Below are 19215 nucleotides of genomic sequence, written 5' to 3' on the forward strand. Positions count from 1 at the left end.
TTCTGAACCTGAGTAAAGAGAAGGTATTATTTTTCAACCCCCTCAAACCACGATAGTAAGTGTAAGTAGAAAATCATTACCATACAAATTGTTTCCTGTGTAAAACCAGATTTCTGTATTTTGTATTACTTAAGATTTGTTAAGACAATGAAACTGTTCTAACAAAACATTTCCAGTTTCTGACTGGTAGAGGAGTAGATGCCGGTTTGCATTAGAGGTTCCAGGACTAAGAAATACTAATAACTAAAATATTTTTCTCTTAAAAGAGCAATTTCTTTCCTATACAAGGCAGCATGATCTGACTTGTGAAAGAAACCATGGCATCTTCAAAAGATTAATGCAAAGCTGACTTTGGTTATTAATCTGTCTCCTACTACTTAACCACTTAATCGTTTCTAAAACTACAACCTAGCCTCTAAAAACTTCAGTCCTCTAAAAAATCTATCAAAACTACTTTGGCAAAAACCTTAAATGATATCTTGGCAAATTCAATGGATTTTTCTCAATCCTCTTACTTGATATAACTGCAGCAATGAACTTTTTAAATTACCTTTTCTCTTAACTTCAAAAGCCAGTCTGACCATTTGCTCCTAGCCTTCAACAGATCTTCCTTCACTTGCTGCCTCTTTAATGTTGTGTGCCCTCGGCTCTGCCTAGAGAGAACCCTCTTTTTCTGAGTACTATGCACATCCACTAGAGTATTAAGATGGCATGCTTTCTTTCTGTCCTTCCTTCATTTCTGCCCAGCTACCTATCAATATAAACAACCACCACTTTTTTGGCTTGTTATACGTGGATAAAATCTGACTGCCACTTTTGATAACTCAGGTCACTAGTGTTGATTCCACTGATTTAGCCAGCCATTATTCCAAAAGTTTTCTCCTAAAAGTCCCTTTTAGAGATATATAAACATTAACGAGAAACTAATTTGCTCTGTAAACTTTCACCTAAATCACAATTCAAAAAAAAAAAAAAGATATACAAACAGATATATTTTGCTGCTAGAATTTTCAAACAACCTTGCCTAACTATTTCTATTCCTCTTTTTTTTTTTTATCTTAAATCCTGTGTACCATTACCCACCAGAGGTTCTTTACATTCCAGGTCTCTCTTCTATAAATCAGAAACACTAATTATTTACTGGCATACTGCTATGGAAAAGTTTTAATAAGATCTAAATTTTTGCAGTTATAAGAGAACTTTTTCTCTCCTTTTTAATATCTAAGAAAAAGTGATGGAAAAATAAGGTTATTTTTATTTTTAAATAGCTTGACTATAAAAGCACTTAAGATTATCACCATCATCAAAGAATATACTTCACGATGGTTAAAAGACAGTCCCAAAGAGCTAGCCTCAACACAAGACAGTGTTATATTAAGCTAGAAAGTCCTGAAATTCTTTATGCTATTAGTGGTAGCATATTTTTCAGAGTATGTCATCCTCACAGATATTATCCAGAAATGGTTGCTTTATTTTCAAGGTTATTGACTCTAAAATATACTACATATTTTTAAATGTTACTCAATTCTATCACTTTGCTATATACTAGTAGAGATGGTGATGTAGTGGTTAAGTGCTACGGCTTGGCAGTTTGAATCCACCAGACGCTCCTTGGAAACTCTATGGGGCAGCTCTACTCTGTCCTACAGAATCACTTTGAGTTGAAATCACCTTGAAGGCAACAGGCTTAGTAGAGAGATAGATGGATAGACAGATAAATGTGTGGGTCATCTTTGCACAACTATACCAGTATTGATGACAAACCCCATTAGGAGACAAGGGCATGAACAAGTATTACTAACTGGGCTTATAAAAGTTCAAGACCTTTCCTCCCAAAGTTCACTCTTCAGCCAAAGATTATACAGGTCTATAAAACAAACAGTAACACACGTGAGAAACGTTCTTAATTCAACCACGTATACAAGACCAAAAGCAAAGATGAGAAGGCAGTAAGGGAGAGGAAGAATGGAAGGATGAAAACAGGGAACCTGGGGCGGGAAGGGGAGAGTGTTGACACATCGCAGGGATTGCAATCAATGTCATAAAACAACATGTGTATGAATTGTTGAATGAGTAACTAATTTGCTCTGTAAACTTCACGAGCACGCACACACACACAAAAGTTCAAAATCTTTCTACTGACCTTTAAAATTTTGTTCACTATTTGCTAAATATATGGCCACTCAGTAATAAAAATGCTCTTACTTAAAAAAAGACTTAAAGAGTTTCTTGCCATTGAAGCTAATATAATTTTCATTTAACTCTCTAGTAACAAAGTTTTACTATTATTATCCACATCAAATATAAAAATAAAAAAAAAAGATTCCTATGCTAATGTGGTTTTCAAACACCTAGAATGTATGCAATGTATGAATGGGAGATTTTAAAATTCATCTAAAAAAATGAATGGTATTAATTCAATCTGGGACAATTGGCTTAGGGAGCTCGAAATAACAATCTCTCCTGAATATTACGTTGCAAACTTATCTAAAAGGTTTAGTATTTGATGCAATGGAAGTTATTTTAAAAGTTTTGGTAAGGTAGGAAGAAATGATTTTTTTGCTAGTATAACAAGTGTAAAGTATTACAGTTAAAAATTGCAATATTTGCAGTGTTAGCATACTGTAATTTGGTTTTCTGTGTGGTATGTTTACAAAGTTAGTCCTGAGACAGGGCTAAAATTGAGAACCTTTAAACAAATTAGTCAATTGCTTCTTCCATTAAACTATACCATGAATGAAGGAAAAAAATTTTTTTTTAAATTTATTTGTTTTAATGCTTCTGCTAGTTGAGTAACTCACAGATTAACAAAGGATATAACCTCCCTCTGATTACCCCTCAAATTTTTAAAAATAAATCTTAAATCCTCTAATTTTCTCATTATTACTAGAGTAAGCACATGTTGTTTCTGAGTCTATGGAACCTGAGTTCAACTTTCCAACCTCTAATTCATCCATGCTAGAAATCTCAAAAACACATTCTTCCTTCATTATGTATTTTATTTTGTTCACATCAGCAAATAGAGATCATGTTACCTCTTCTTTTCTAATGCTTAGAAATCAAGTAAGAAAATAGTTTCAAACTCTATTCTTTCATGGCCTACCAATTAAGTTCACTATCTTACGTTAAAATGTAATACAGGAAATTTTCCTTTCTGCTTTTAATACTGTTGCAACCCTCCATGACTCCTGGGGTAGAGCTGTGGAGGTTATGTTCATATAAACACACACACACACAGTAAAACCACAAGAAACAGACATATTTCTTGTCAAGCTAAAAAATGTAAGTAGAAATATCAAGCATGCCTCTCAATTGCTACTGCTGCTACTATAGATGCTTGCTGTCAAAGTATTAACTGGGGGGAAAAACGACAGTTTGAAAAAGTATCTAAGATTTAATCATTTACTATTACCTTCACAATTATTATTTGGTCACAGAATAAAGAACTTGAAAATTAAAAAGAACATGACCCATCAACAGATGAATGGATAAACAAATTATGGATATATACACACAACAGAATACCACGCAACAATACAGAACAGTGATGAATTCACAAAACATCTTACAATACGGATGTATCTGGAGGCCATTATGCTCCATGAAATATGTCAATCATAAAAAGACAAATATTGTATGAGACCACTATTATAAAAACTCAAGAAAAGACATACACAGATGCCCAGGGCCTGTGGGCTATAACAAAAGATATAACACCTGTTTGTTTCATCCAAGTTCTGGAATGAGAAGATCAAGAGGGAGGACTGGAAAAAATATTTAAAAAAAGAAAAAAGGTTTACACACAGAAAAAATCAAACTTTTGATAGTTACAACGGAGGGAAGGGACAGGAAGGGAAAATCTTTAACTGTATCATAGACAAGCGTCAACTCCGGTGAAGGGAAAGACAACACACGATAAAGGGGAAACTCAGCACAACTTGACCGAGGCAAAGTCATAGAAGCTTCCTGAAAAAAAAAACCAAACCCAGCGCCATCAAGTCGATTCCGACTCATATCGACCCTACAGGACACAGCAGAACTGCCCCATAGAGTTTCCAAGGAGTGCCTGGAGGATGTGAACTGCTGACCCTTTGGTTAGCAGCCGTAGCACTTAACCACTACATCACCAGGGTTTCCAGAAGCTTCCTAGACACATCTAAATACCTTGAGCAACCAAGTTGCTGGAACTGAGGGCCAGGGACCATGGTCTCAGGAGATATCTAGGTCAAATGGCATAACATAGTTCATAAAGAAAAAGTTCTACGTCCTACTTTGGTAAGTAGCATCTGGGGTCTTCCAAAGCTTGTGAACGGCCATCTAAGATATATCTATTGGTCCCATCCTGACCAGAGCAAAGGAGAATGAAGAAAACCAAGGACACAAGGACTAAAGGACTACATGAACCAGAGACTCCACCCGCCTGAACCCAGAGCTAGATGGTGCCCGGTCACCACCACTGACCACTCTGACAGGGATCACAGTAGAGGGTCCCGGACAGAGTGGGAGAAAAATGAAGAACAAAATACAAATTTAAAAAGAAAAAAAAAAAAAGACCAGACTTACTGGTCTGACAGAGACTGGAGGAACCCCCGAGACTATGGCCCACCAGACACCCTGCTAACTCATAACTGAAGCCACACCTCAAGCCCACTTTACAAAGATAGATCTATAAAACAAACAGTAACACATGTGAGGAACATGCTTCTTAGTTCAATCACATACTGTATAGGAGACCAAATGGGCAACTCCTGCCCCAAAGCAAGATGAAAGGCAGGAAAGGACAGGAAACCCAGACGAATGGACACGGGAACCTGGAGTGCAAAGGGGAAAGTACTGACACATTGTGGGCATGCAACCAATGTTACAAAACAATTTGTGTATAAATTTTGAATGATAAAAATCTGCACTATAAACTTTCGCCTAAAGCAGAATAAAATTTAAAAAAGATAATATGAAGCTACTGTGAATGGGCGATTTTCAAGTTAATTTCCAAGATTAAGTTCCAAAGAAGCACAATTGAACAGGAATCTATTTAAGCATCACATATTTTTAGTGAACACATACAAACAACTTGGAAAAAAGAACAAAAATGTAACTGTTCAAAGTTCATATCTGCAATACTTATTTTCAAGGACAATTCAGAGAATACTAGAATTAGAAATATTTGTTGTAATTAAAAAAGAAGAAAGTTAAGAGTTCTAAACTATTCTATTTAATGAAAGAACTCCAAACCAAATTTCCACAGTTTTCGCACTCCTAGTTCCTATCTAGGGAGCCCTGGAATGCAGTAGTTAAGTGCTAGGCTGCTAACCAAAAGATCAAAAGCTTAGTGGTTTGAACCCACCAGCTGCTCCACAGGAGAAAGATGTGGTAATCTGCTTCCATAAAAGATTTACAGCCTTTGAAAACCTACGGTGTAGCTCCACTCTGTCTTACAGGGTCATTAAAAGTCAGAATCAACTCAATGGCAACAGGTTTGGTTCAGGTTTTTAGCTTCTATCTGGAGTTCCTGGATAGCACTTGACTGCTAGTCAAAAGGCTGGCAGTTTGATCCCACCTAGAAGTGCCTTAGAAGACAGCTCTGGAGACCTGCTTCCAAAGGGTCATAGCCTTGAAAATCCTATGCAGCAGTTCTACTTTGCACACATGGGGTCACCATGACTTGGAATGGACTCGACTGCAACTAACAACAAAGTTTCTATCTGCCTTAGACTAAGACAACTTAGGAAGAAAGACCTGGTGATCTACTTCCGGAAATTAGCTAAGAAAAACCCCATGGGACACTGAATATTGTCCGAGACTTCGACCTGCTTACTTTGGACATGTCATCAAAAGGAACCACTCACCGGAGAAGGGCATCCTGTTTAGTAAAGTGGAGGCCCAGTGAGGGTGAGGGAAACCCTCAATAAGATGGACTGACACAATGGCTGCGGCAATGGAGTCAAACATATCAACAATCATTCAGATGGCAAAGGACTAGGGAACATTCCGTTCTGTTTACACCGGAAGGGGTCACCATGAGTTGGAGCTGACTCAAAAGTAACTAACAGCAAAGCGTCTATCCTCATTAATTTATTACTTCAACAAGCAGTAAAACCTATTCATACAAATGGATTTTATATGATTCCTCAGGTTGCAATAATACCATAACTCTGTGCCTATTCACCAGTTATCCATACACCTACTCACTGGATATACCTCTTTCACTGCATAAGTTGATTATAATTGCATATCTTATGTCATTTACCCATCTCACTTCAGACAAGATTAAGATTTTATACAAAATACAAAGGCTTAGAAGGATTTAATCAACCCCCCTGTATATGTCATGTAATTTGAACTATATGTCAATTGATTAAATTTCAAGATTTAATTTCATAAACAATTTTATTTAAGAAATTATTTTTGTGGAATTTTATAGAGCTCTAATTTCCCTATAGTTTCCATTTTACTAGTTTTATAAAACTTTTTTGCTTTACTTCTACTATTAGATGGGGGATTCTTCTAGGACAGGAAATTCTTCTAAAATACTCACATTACTCTCTACAGTGGAAACTTAATAAATCCTGAAAAGCCACATTACTTTGAGTTAACTGTATTTGTATCTTTTATTACAAATTAGTGTCAGTTGACATACGATAGATTTTATTAAGATGGGCTTTACTAAAAACAATCACTGCATTTTACTGTAAATTTTCTTTCTAATTATTTAAAAAATCTGAGAAAAACTCTTGAGCAGTCCCTTGTCACTCATCCTTTAATGGATTTAAAGCCTATTTTAGTTTGAACCAGAAACACTATAGTCTTACCAGTCTTGTTTGATTAAAAGGTCAAAGGCCTGATAGATGATCTTCAAAACTAGAGTATTAACCTTAATGGATAAGAGCAAGATACAGTTTGCAAAATTTTATTTCACACAATGCCAAAGGGTCTTTTCACTTAGAATTCGAGAATTTACTTATCTGTTTTGTAACTATGAAACACAGTTTTAGCATATGACATGACACAGGTTGCTAATAAGTTAACGCACTGTGTTTTTTATTAGATACTGGTTCACACTGAGATCCCCTAATTAATTCTTTGTCCTAGAACGGACCAAAAATATTAGGGTGAGTTCCTCCCCTAAATAGTTTTCTAAAATGGAAAGGTTTAAGATATTACCATGTGAAATAGCGGTCAATACCCAGGCTGTTATAAACCAACTCAGAAAATCACTGGTGATAAATAAACGGAGCTTTTTTTTTTTTTTTGATGGCATCTGCCAGAGAATTTTAAAGAAACCTAAGAATTATGAATTATACTGGGAAAATGTTGGTGAAAATATGTAATGTGTCATTACAAACATCTGTGTTGAAGAATTGCTGGAATGATTTTTTTTATATAAGAGCGGCTCTAAAAGATGCTGAAAACTATGTACTTTCAAATTTCACTCTTGTATAGGTAAGCTAATTGAGTCCATAATATGGAAGAAACTCTCTAAACACCAAAATAAAAGTAACTAATTGAAAGATATTTTCCCTGCTCCAGCTCCTTACATGTGTTTGCAAGCCAACCTGAGACATCACAAAATGCAGCTATCAGTATCCTATTGCCAGGATTCTTGCAGAAAAATGCTCTATTAGTTTACTATCCAATGTTACCTAATTTCTCAGGTCTCATTTATTTCTTGACTCTTAGATCAGCCCCTTAGATTAGTACTTAGCTGCGACCTTCACTGCCCTCCTGGATACTACTCAAGTGTCTGCCTATAATGCTTTGGCTCCTGTCACTTAGATTCAATGGTAAGAGATATGCTGTCTCCAACCTCTGCCCTGGACTCTAGGCTATGCCTGACAGGGGAGGAACACTGGACAAAGAACAGAAAACAAACATGATTTAAACAAGAGGAAATTTTAACTGAAAATTTATTGAAATTTTTATAGGCTATATAGGGTTGTTGTTGCTGTTAGCTCCCACTGAACAGGCACTGACTCATGGAGGCCTTATGTATAACAGCACAAAATGTTGTCCAGTCTTGCACCATCTTAATGATGTTTGGTAAGTTTAAGCCCATTGTTGTGACTACTGGGTAGTACCTTTCAACCTAGGGGGTTCGTCCTCCAGTACTATACAGGGCAGTATTCTGCTGTGATTCATACGTTTTTTTCAATGGTTAATTTTCAGAAGTAGATCTCCAGGCCTTTGTTCCAAGTCTGTCTTAGTCCGGAAGCTGTGCTGAAGCCTGTCCACCATAGGTAACCCTGTTGGTATTTAAAATATGGGTGGCATAGCTTCCAGCATCACAGCAATATGCAAGCCACCATGGTATGACAAACTGACAGGCGGTGGTGCAGAGAGTATATATAGAGACACGTGTGGAGTTACCTACTTAAGACTTTCAAAAAGTCTTAAACACGATTTTTCACCAGAACATATCCAAAACAGTGACTAATTAAATATAAAGATGGAGAAAGAAGTAAAGGCCTTGCATTATAATGTTTGTAAGAGAACTAGATTAAATAATGAAAAAACAAAACCCACTGCTGTCGGGTCGATTCCAACTCATAGTGACCCTGTAGGACAGAGGAGAACTGCCCCATAGGGTTTCCAAAGAGCAGCTGGTGCATTTGAACTGCTGACCCTTTGGTTAGCAGCTGAACGCTTAACCATCGCACCACCAGGGCTCCAAAGAACGAAAAAAAGGGCCTAACTGGGGTTTCCTTTAGATGGAGAAATATACAAAACAGTATTTCATTAAAATTGGTGCAAAGCAGGTATCTCGTTTAATAGCCAAGTAAGTAACATGGAGAGATAATATATACTGAAATTTACAAATGTTTAGGCTACACCAACTTTTCTGGGTAATAAAATGCCAACCAAAGAAAAATAATACAAACACATAAATGTGACAGATAAATATAACATGGGAATATATTAGTAGTACCTTAATAATTTTTAAAATCTAATATCATAAAATAATACTGCTTGGATTATCATACATGTAAGATTTATGTTGTGTGGTTTCTGTCTCCTAATCTGATCGAAATGGACAGAGATACAAATACCTTTCATAGAAAAGTAAAGAATTACTATATATAAAAAATTAGAATTAGTTCTTTTCAATGGACTATGAGAATCTATAGTCATGAAAGTTATTATAAGGTAAAAACTAGGTTAAGATATTCTCAAGCTTCTATTCATTCAGCAAATGAACTAAGTGCCTAGCAAGTACCAAACACTATACCAGATGCTAAAGATACAAAGACGAATACAACATTCCAGTTTCTCTCAGTATAGAAAACATTTTTTTATTTTAATTTTAGTGTATATTATCTTCGCATGTTCCAGTTCTGCTGAGTCAGAATCGACTTGAAAGCAACAGGCTGACCAGAAACAACTAATATTAGCAGTTTCTTGTGTATCCTTCCAGACGCATTCTGTATATGCAATTTTATGCCACTGGAAGGGTATACGTATGTGCATGTGTGTGTGTGTATATATATACTCACACACATATATATATACACACACATACATACATGCACACACACCTGCACATGTGTACAGGAGCCCTGGCGGTGAAAATGGCTAGGGCTTGGCTGTTAACTGAAAAATGGTGATTTGAACCCAGCTGGTTTTTTGGTTAGTCACTCTGTTGAAGAAAGACTTGGCAATCTGCTTCTATAAAGATTAAAACCAAAAACCAAACCCATTGCCCTCAAGTCGATTCCAACTCACAGTGACCCTACAGGGCAGAGCAGAACTGCCCCATAGGGTTTCCGAGAAATGGCTGGTGGATTTGAACTGCCAACCTTTCAGTTAGGTTAGCAGCTGAACTCTTAACCACTGTGCCACCAGGGTTCCTCTCACAGTTCAAGAGGCTAGAAATTCTAAATTTAACATGTGGCTCTAGGGGGAGGTTCCTCCTTGTCTATTTCATTTTATATTAGCAGGCAATCCTTGGAGTTCCTGGACTTGTATATTCATTCCTCTCCATGGTCTTCAGATAGCATCTGTCTTCCACAGTATATGCTCCTTCCATGCTGTGTTGAATCTGTTGTTTTTATAACTCAGAAGTGTTTTAGTTTAGACACACCCTATACTGATATAGCCTCATTAACATAACAGAGATCCTGTTTCCAAATAGGACTATAGCCATGGTTCTGTTGCTAGGTGCCATCGAGTTCATTCTGACACGTGGACTCATGGTGACTCCATGCGTGCAGAGAAGAATTGCTCTACAAGGTTTTCAAGGCTGTTACCTTTTGGAAGCAGATCGCCAGGCCTGTTTAGATCTTCCTTCTTCATTCTTCCTGATGTTCATGCCTGGGTATTAATAATTTAGGTAATTCTTATGGCCATACCACCAATTACTCCAGATTCACTAAATACAAACAGGTGGTCTGGAATCTCTGGAGAGAACACCCACACTATTCCCCGAAAGGAACCTACAGACTCCTAGGTTTCACTGTCAAAGTAAAAATTATTTGATTCTCCATAGGAATTAAGGCTCTTACAATTTTGCATATGCAATGGATTGAACTGTGTCCCCCCAAAATATGAGTCAACTTGGTTAGGTCATGTGTAGTTGTCCTCCATTCTGTGATTCTCCTATGTGTTATAAATCATAATCTCCGCCTGCGGTTAAGGAGGATTAGGGTGGGAGTAAAATCCTTGTTCAGGCCACATCCCTGATCCAATGGAAAGGGAGTTTCCCTGGGGTGTTGCCTGTACCACCTTTTATCTTACAAGAGATAAACGGAAAGGGAAGCAAGCAGAGTTAGGGACCTCATATCACCATGAAGGCAGTGCCAGGAGCAGAGTGCATCCTTTGGACCTGAGGTCCCTCTGCTGAGATGCTCCCAGACCAAGGGAAGACTGATGCATCACAAGGATCTTCTTCCAGAGCCAACAGAGGGAGAAAGACTTTCCCTGGAGCCGATACCCGGAATTCAGACTTTTAGCCTACTGGACTGTGAAAGAATAAATTTCTCTTTGTTAAACCCATTCACTTGTGGTATTTCTGTTATAGCAGCACTAGGTGACTAAGACAGCATATAAGAAAGAGGACTAAAAATTTCAAAACAGGACTCTACCAAGGCTAATGAATTTAACCCTTCTCCCACATGAACAAATAAAAGCGTGGATGTACAAAATAAGAAAGCAACATAATGAAAATTACTTAAATAATCTATTCCCTATGCTCTTTTAAAATTATAAATTTTAGTGATAACCAGCTCATAAAAACATTTTATCACTCTATCTTGACTAAAAGAAATTGCCAAGAGCAAATAGAAACAGTATTTCCTACTGTTTATCCATGGAAGCCATTCCTGTACTTAAAGATGCAAACAAAAAAAGGGACTATCTACAAGGCTGATATACATTTACAAAGAAAAACGAAACTCAAGTGTGGTGCAACCAGATCACTTTTACATGGCCTTTCTCACCATGGTCTTGCAACTTCCACCAAATGACTGGGTGGAGCTATGCAAATGAGGTGATTATGGCCCACCAGGAGAATTAGATAGCTTGCTAATAATGTAAAAAGGTGCATGGTACCATTGTTGGGGTGGGACCATGCAAATAAGGTATAGGAATCCTAACAAGGGGACTGGTCAGTTTTGCTACCCACTAGGCTTAAGATGAGCCATCCCAGAGGCACAAAGAAAGAGGATCTCACCACCAACAAGAAAGAACAGCCAGGAAGGGATCATGTCTTTTGGCCATGGGATTCCTGCGTTGAGAAGCTCCTAGAACCAGGAGACCGAGAGAGAGAGCACTAAAACATCTAAGCAGTGGCACAGAAACAGCGCACCAGAGGCAGGGAACTGGCAGGAGACAGTGCAGTGGGCTTCCCAACTCACAGAGCAAGAAAGCTAAATGCCTTTGGGCACTTGGTGGAGCTAGGTTTGCCAACCTACGGAGCTAAAGCTGAGCACCCCCGGGCCAAGCCTTAGTGGCAGAGTGGGGTGCCTCTGGGTACTTATCAGCAAAGCTGTGTTTGTAATACTTTCTTGCCTTAGCAGCACAGAGTCCAAACTGAGGGGCCGAGGGCCAGAGAGAGACCTGCCTTTGAGCACGGCTGAGAAGAGGATATTGTGATGGAAGAGCTGTATCCTGAGGGTTCCTCAACCTGAATTGTAACCTGTTACTTTCCTAATAAGCTCCATAACTGTGAGTATGGTCTATGAGTTCTGCGTGGCCATTGCAAAGAATTATTAAGCTCAGTAGCGAAGTGGAGTGCTGTGGGAGGGACAGCTGGTGTCAGAAATGGTAAAATGTTAGAAGGTGGAGGCATGTCTGACTTCCCCTCATAGGAATCAGCCAGGAGCTGTTTATCCTGATTCTTTTTCCTCCTTGAGAAGTTAGAGGAAGTCAGACACCCCTGCCATGCCATTTTCACATGGAGGAATTAAGAATATACTTAGAGGCATACATATATAAGCTAGTTGTTGTTATGTACCAAAGAGTCAATTCCGACTCATAGTGACTCTATTGGACAGAGTAAAATTGCCGCACAGGGTTTTCTAGGCTGTAATCTTTAAGGGAGCAGATCACCAGGTCTTTTCTCCCACAGAGCCACTGGTGGGTTCAAACCGCCACCTTTCAGGTAGCAGCCAAGCGCTGAACCATTGTGCCACCAGGGCTCCTTTACATAAGCTAGTAGGAAAAAAAAAAAAGCTAGAGAAGTCCCAAATTCACAAAGTCTAATAGTAAATAAAATGTGATAAAATCATTCATCAGTAAAAAGTACTCTATATGCAAAACACTCTGCAAAACTGTAAAATTATTTCTAAACTCACTCTGCATGACAGACGTTGCAAAAATAGAGATTACACTATACAAAGTCACAAAGAGGAGCCCTGGTGGCGAAGCAGTTAAGAGCTCGGTTGCTAACCAAAAGGTCAGCAGTTCGAATCCACCTGCTGCTCCTGGGAAACCCAATGGGGCAGTTTTACTCCGTCCTATAGGGTCTCTGAGTTGGAATCAACTTGACGGCAACGGGTAAGTCACAAAGAAGGAGCCCTGGTGGTGCAATGGTTAAGCGCTCAGCTGCTAACTGAAAGAAAGGTAGGAAGTTTGAACCCACCAGCCACTCCATAGGAAAAAGACCTGGTGATCTGCTTCTGTAAAGATTTACAGCCTTGGGAATTCTACTGGGCAGTTCTACTCTGTCCTATAGATTGCTATGGGGTAGAATCAACGGCAATGGATTTGGTTTTGGTTTAAGTCACAAAGACATAAGAAAATGAGATGTCAAAGAAATGTGAAGCACTATGGCGAGATTACAAATTCTCAGGGAAGAAAATATCACGTCATTCTATGTAAAGTGTAACATCTTAAAAATGTTTGAAGAAACCTATGCTTACCTTACAGTCCATTAAACATGGTAAGAAATACAGCAATACTATACATAGTGAGGAGCCCTGGTGGCCCCTGACTTACAAATCAAAAAGTCTAACTCAACAGGTCCAAAATTGAATATTCATGTCTCCTCTTCCAAAGGACTGAATACACATTAACAGATCCTACAGTCTCATTACTGAACAGAATAAAACTCTTCTCAATCCATATTCAATCAGTTTATTACCATTTGCAAGTAATCCGTTCTTTATTTGCAAATTCTACTCCACTGCCAAAAGCCATTAAACATTTTTACCCAAACTGCAACCACTTCTCAACTGTTCTCTAGTTTCTCATCTAATCCTTTCCATAATCAACTGACAAATTAATAAATTTCCTAAACCACAGCTTTGAACCATCCCTTAACTACACAATAATGTTTAATGGTCACTCAATAAACAAGTCGAGTTCAGCTTGGGATTTAAGGGTCTTTAAAAAAAATTTTTTTTTTTTTATTATCTGGTCTTTATCTATTAATACTTTTTCATCTCTATCGCCCACTATTACCTTGCTCCAGTCAAACGTGGCTATTTAATCATATCCTGAAAACTCCTGCTATGTTCCCTTTTTACTTCATATGTCATTTCTCCTCACTCCCATTCTCACCCTGATAAACAGTCTCCATTTCTACCTTTCATTTGGTTCCAATAACAGCAATTCTCAAAAACCTTCTCTCCATCCCCAAATCTGTAATACATGGAAAGCCCTTTTACATTACTTACACATTTGTTTCAAGTGGCTTATAATCTTAAAAGATGAGTGTATGTATCCTATCTTTCCTATTAAGATTATAAACAACTTGAAACAAGAGTATCTTATTCATCTTTGGTCTCCCATCATACATTATACATTACACATAGTTAATATGCAATAAATATTACATACATGTTGAGTTTATAATAAAATATATACATAAAATAATTGCCATGGTCCAAAGGTCATATAGTAAGTTTCCTTTACTTTCTTGGGTAGAAAAATCAATGCCATGAGAATTTTTTTTTAATTACCTTATTTCTTGAGAAGAAAAGATTAAAAAGTGATTTTTTTTCTACCATCAGTAGTGTGCCTTCCACCTCCTATGCTGTATACAAATCTTTATAATTTCCTTGGCTCAGAATATAAAATTGCTTTCCAAGGTTTCAATTTTATGTTATTGCATATACCTACTGATGGCACGCTAAATCGCCTTATCGTTGAAAGCAACATTGTAGAAGGATATGGCTTCCCTGGAGGCTGTCTCAAAACAACCTGGGTAAGAACCCAACTCTTTTTTTTTTTTTTTTCTTTTAAAGAGAGGAAAGACATAGTACAATTATACGTTCATATCCCCTTTGACATATCCAATAACCCAAATATTTGTTTGGAGCCTATACTTTTCAGGCTCAAAGGTAAAAAAATAACAGATACGTGGTTTTAAGTTCAACAATTAATTCAGCTAAGACTTACTGAATACCTGCTATGTGAAACGCATTGTGAAGACACAAAGATTAGTAAGACAATTTTCACCTTCTGGAATTCACGATTAAATGCACAACACACACACACATAAACAACTCTAATATAAGGCAGATTATGTAAGTGCTAAAAAGCTTCTAACAAGTTACAAATAGCTATCAGGAGAGAAAGAGGTTAATTTAGTCAAAGCGGACCTGAGAAGGCCTCACAGGGAAAGATGGGTTTATAGTTGACTTTTTCAAAATTTTTCAAAATTAATTATTTTTAAATAAATAATTTTCTTTGTTTTAACTACTTTTAGTCACTAACGTTATAAGAGCATTTTCCCCCCCAAAAAAGTACTGACTGAACATGTAAAGTTTTAATTAAATGGGTTTTTTAAACTCATCCTGAAACATGGGGAAATGTATTCCACAGGCCAGATTTGGTAATTAAGAAAATTGGGGTAAGTTCAAGGGCAAGGCACAACACATGCAATAATCTGATTTATTATTTATTTAAAATTACTCCTACAGAAAGCTTGTTGTTGTTGTTAGCTGCCTTTGGAGTTGGCCCCCCGACTCATGGAGACCCTGTGTGTCACAGGGTAGAACTGCTCCAAAGGGTTTTCTTTTCTGTAATCTTTACGGAGGAGCCCTGGTGGCAAAAATGGTTAAGCAGCTGCACAGGAGAAAGACCTGGCAATCTGCTTCCCTGAAGATTACAGCCAAGAAAATCGTATGTGGCAGTTCTACTCTGTCACATGTGCTTGACTTGACAGCACCTAATAACAATCTTTATGGAAGCAGTTTGCCAGGCCTTTCTTCCATGGAGCTGCTGGGTGGGTTCAAACCTTCTGAACCACAAAGTTTTGTCACATATAAATGGGCCACCCTATTTTTACAATTTGTTCAGTGTACCAACAGCACCTACATTAAAAGGGAAAAAACAATCATTTTTCATTCAAACCATCTTACCCTGCAGCCCTGGCCTCTTCCTGACATACAGCCGAAGCTCTGAATCAGTGCTTGGAACATCTGCTTTTCCAGTAATCTTCAGTGACACCATATCTAGATTTAGATATTTCCTTGGAGATTCTGAATTGCCATAATCTAACTCTGAACATGTTGTTAGAACTCTACTAACAGATAAAAGAACCGTGCATCTCAAGCTTAAACAACTTGCACAAAGGGGTGGGAAAAGTCCAGCTGATAGATGCCCATGGAGCAAATTTAAAAAGAGGGAATTATGATCGACAGGAGTGAAAGCAAATTGGGGAACATGTAGAAGTATGGTATTCCAAGTTAATACATCCCCTCAGCTCACCCAGTCCAAAAAAACTTCAGGCTTTTAACTAACATTACAGAATTCATCTGTAATTACGGCATTTAACAGTTAAGCAATAGGATTAAAATTTGAGGGATGAATTATACGTATTTTTACAAAACTTGTATTTGCTTTTAAATATCTCATCCAAACCAACCTCTTGAGATTAACTATAAATACAAGACAACTAAAATCAGATTAGGCAGATTTAGGCAGAGCAAACTAGGAAAGAATAACACGTAAGTTCACCAACAACATGGGCTGAGCACAGGAATACTGCACGCTGTAGTCACCCACACCAATTCAAATCAGCTAGCAGCTCTCTTTCCTCACGTTCCTCGTGGCCTCTGACAAGTCATCGTTTCAACCTATGAGGCTGTCCGCTTTCCCCCATCGAAAATAAATGTCCGTGCAGGTTGTAAAATAGCCCTCACAAACTATGTGCTCACATTTCCCCGCCTCGGGATGAGCAGTCCCCAGAATAAGGAAAGGTCGTGCTGACAGGGGAGTTCCATTAAGTGGTCTTTCTCCCGATCGGACAGGAACCTCGAGCCCAGAAGACGTGGGAAAAAGGTAGCAGGCGGCCTTCACAGAAACGGGGACGGGGCAAAGGATGCGAGCTGGCGAGCCTGGCTCCGGGGTGCCCGGGCTCGGGCAGGAAGAATGGAGGAGGGGAGGCGAGGCAGTGAGGTGCCGAGCCGGGCGGCGGTCCGGTCCCGCGTACCGACCCCACCCCGCACTCGGGACCCTCCCAGTCCGGGTGCCCGGCGTGCGTCCCGCGTGCGCCGACTCTCCCCGGAGGAAAAGCCACCGTCTCACACCCGTGGAATTGAGATATCCGGCAACTTTGCGCGAAAAATACTTCCTACCCTGCAGCACGGCGAGGAAGAGAAAAATGTCAGGCGATGACGGGGAAGGAAGGATGACTTACCCATGTTCCTCCCAGAAAGTGAGGAGCCGGTAGGGCGCAGCGAAGGTCTCCGGTGCAGGCGGCGCGGTGCTGTGTCCTCCTTCAACCTCCGTCTCTCCCGCAGCCAGGGAGGGACCCGCGGGGGGCGGCCGCCGGGGAGGAGCAGCTGCTGCCGCTGCTGCTGCTGCTGCCGCTGCTGCCGCTGCTGCTGCTGCAGGCGGCTCGGCCGCGGCGGGGACGAGCGGCGGGGGGCGGGGCGGGGCGGGGTGGGGCGGGGCGGGCGGGCGCAGCCTGCGCCGGGCGCGGCTCCGGGCGGGCGGGCAGCGGAGGCGCCGAGCCGGCCGAAGGAGCGCCGGCCCCGACGCGCGGCCCGAGAGAGCCCCGCCCCTCCCATAGAGCATGCTCAGTACATTCCCCCTTAAAAAAAAAAAAAAACCCGAGGCTAGTGAGTGTGAGCGTGCGGGTGGGCGTGTTTGCGGACCGGCTGCAGCCGCCGTGGAGGAGCCTCATGGCGGCCATGTGAGGGGCAGAGGGTGGGCCGGAGAGGGCAGGACACGGGAACACTGATCCCGAATTGCTGCTATCCCGACACCCCCCAGGCTTGCTTCCCCACCCCAAGCTCCGCCAGCTCACACTCAGAAAACAGGCCTGTGTTTATTACAAGACAGCCCGGCTCACTTGGGGTAATTTCCCGGAGAACAGCTGGAATGGACGTGTGGGCGATGAGGCCAACGCTTCCCGGAGATACCTGAGGGCGCCCATTTTCAGAAAAGCCTGTGGGGGCCCGCTGGACACAACGGGGAGGAGGCCGCTGGGAGGACGCTGAATATTAATAGGCATATCTCTAGGGCAGTTAAAGCTGCCCTAGCTTGTGGCTAGTTTTAAAACAGAGAGGTCGGGGCAGCGCAGAAGAGTGATCTCCCCGGCATTTTCTCAGGGAGTGTGTTCTCCGAGGAGTGCGGCCTTCCATTCCCCGGAGGAGAATCCCCTCGCGCGCTCCAGAAAGACGCTTGAAAGGCTCTTTAACAAGGGTGCCCTCGGCGGTCGGGCTCCACCCCACCCGGAAAAGCCCGGCTCCGCCCCGCTCCCTTGGAACGCGGGAGGAACAACGCTCCCAAGGCAAGAAAATAGGCTTCGGCCCGAAACGGCTGCGGGCACCCCGGGTGGAGCCGGGTGGAGCCTCCCTGCACCTCCTTAGCTCAGGGGATAACCATGCAGGGGTGCTTCCCAAGCCGACGCGCCTTTTCAGGGCGCTCTCCCGACTGAGCATGCGCGCGAGGCGGGTGCCCGTTTTCGGTCCTGAGCCGGGCGAGGAGGCTAGGGGGACACCTTGCTCTCTGGGCGCACTTGTTTCGCCCTGACTTCTGAATGGCTGGGGTGAGGACTCAGGCCGCTCTTTTGAGGCAGCAAAGACCGCAGTCTTGCAGGGGACAATGAGCGCAGAGTCGGCAGCACAACCTGTGAGAGGAAGATGCTGAATAGCTGAATCGAGATTTCTTTCCACTTTTTCAAACCAATGTTGAGAAAAGGTTTTTTTTGTTTGTTTGTTTTTCCCATGCATGGCCCTCTTACAGTCAGGTCAGTTTATCTTTGATACTACAAGTACACGCCTGAAGGGAGCCTGTCATTTGTTAAGCAGAAGACATTTTGTGTGCCTTTTCTAAAACAAAAATGAAACATAATTAAGAAGAAAGTTTGGTAAATTAAGAAAATACAGGTTACAGAAGTCAAAGATACTAGTATATTCTGATGCACATGGCAGAATCACACACCTCACTCTCCTACTGCCGTGCATCCCTTTCTCTAATATAAGGATGCGCTTCCTGTTTGCTTCAAAATAATCTTACACGTCAATGCAAGCCCCACCACCTTTTCCTCCCCACCCCACCAGTCCCACACACGCACGCAACCCCCTTATTCCAAATTCATTGCTTAATCTATCCCGAAGGCCGCACTGGGACCTTGCTGTATTTCTGCTTCTCATTTTTGTTTATTGGTTGTGTTTTTTTTGGGGGGGGGGGAGTTTACTGGGGGGAGGCCTTTTTTCTCTTTCTTTAACCTTCCTTAATCTCTTCCGGATCCTCAAATTCACTTGCGTCACTTTTCCTGTTACTTGTTTTTCTAATTATATTGCAATAATTATAGTAATTTCTTACAGT

The 19215-nt window shown here is 40.6% G+C and overlaps 1 protein-coding gene across 4 annotated transcripts in view; it reads right to left on the bottom strand.

Annotated features, from left to right (window-relative positions):
- Positions 1 to 17273, bottom strand: part of RAP1GDS1 (Rap1 GTPase-GDP dissociation stimulator 1) — a 179930-nt gene extending 162657 nt beyond the window's left edge. For all 4 annotated transcript variants that reach the window (XM_049885653.1, XM_049885654.1, XM_049885652.1 and 1 more), the window contains exon 1: positions 17078 to 17273. In XM_049885653.1, the coding sequence (XP_049741610.1) occupies positions 17078 to 17081 (4 nt within the window). In that variant the 5' untranslated portion in view covers positions 17082 to 17273. The remainder of the gene's footprint in view (positions 1 to 17077) is intronic.
- Between the last annotated feature and the right edge of the window lie 1942 nt (positions 17274 to 19215).

This window comes from Elephas maximus, chromosome 5 (assembly GCF_024166365.1).
Source record: "Elephas maximus indicus isolate mEleMax1 chromosome 5, mEleMax1 primary haplotype, whole genome shotgun sequence".
NCBI classification, from domain to species: domain Eukaryota; kingdom Metazoa; phylum Chordata; class Mammalia; order Proboscidea; family Elephantidae; genus Elephas; species Elephas maximus.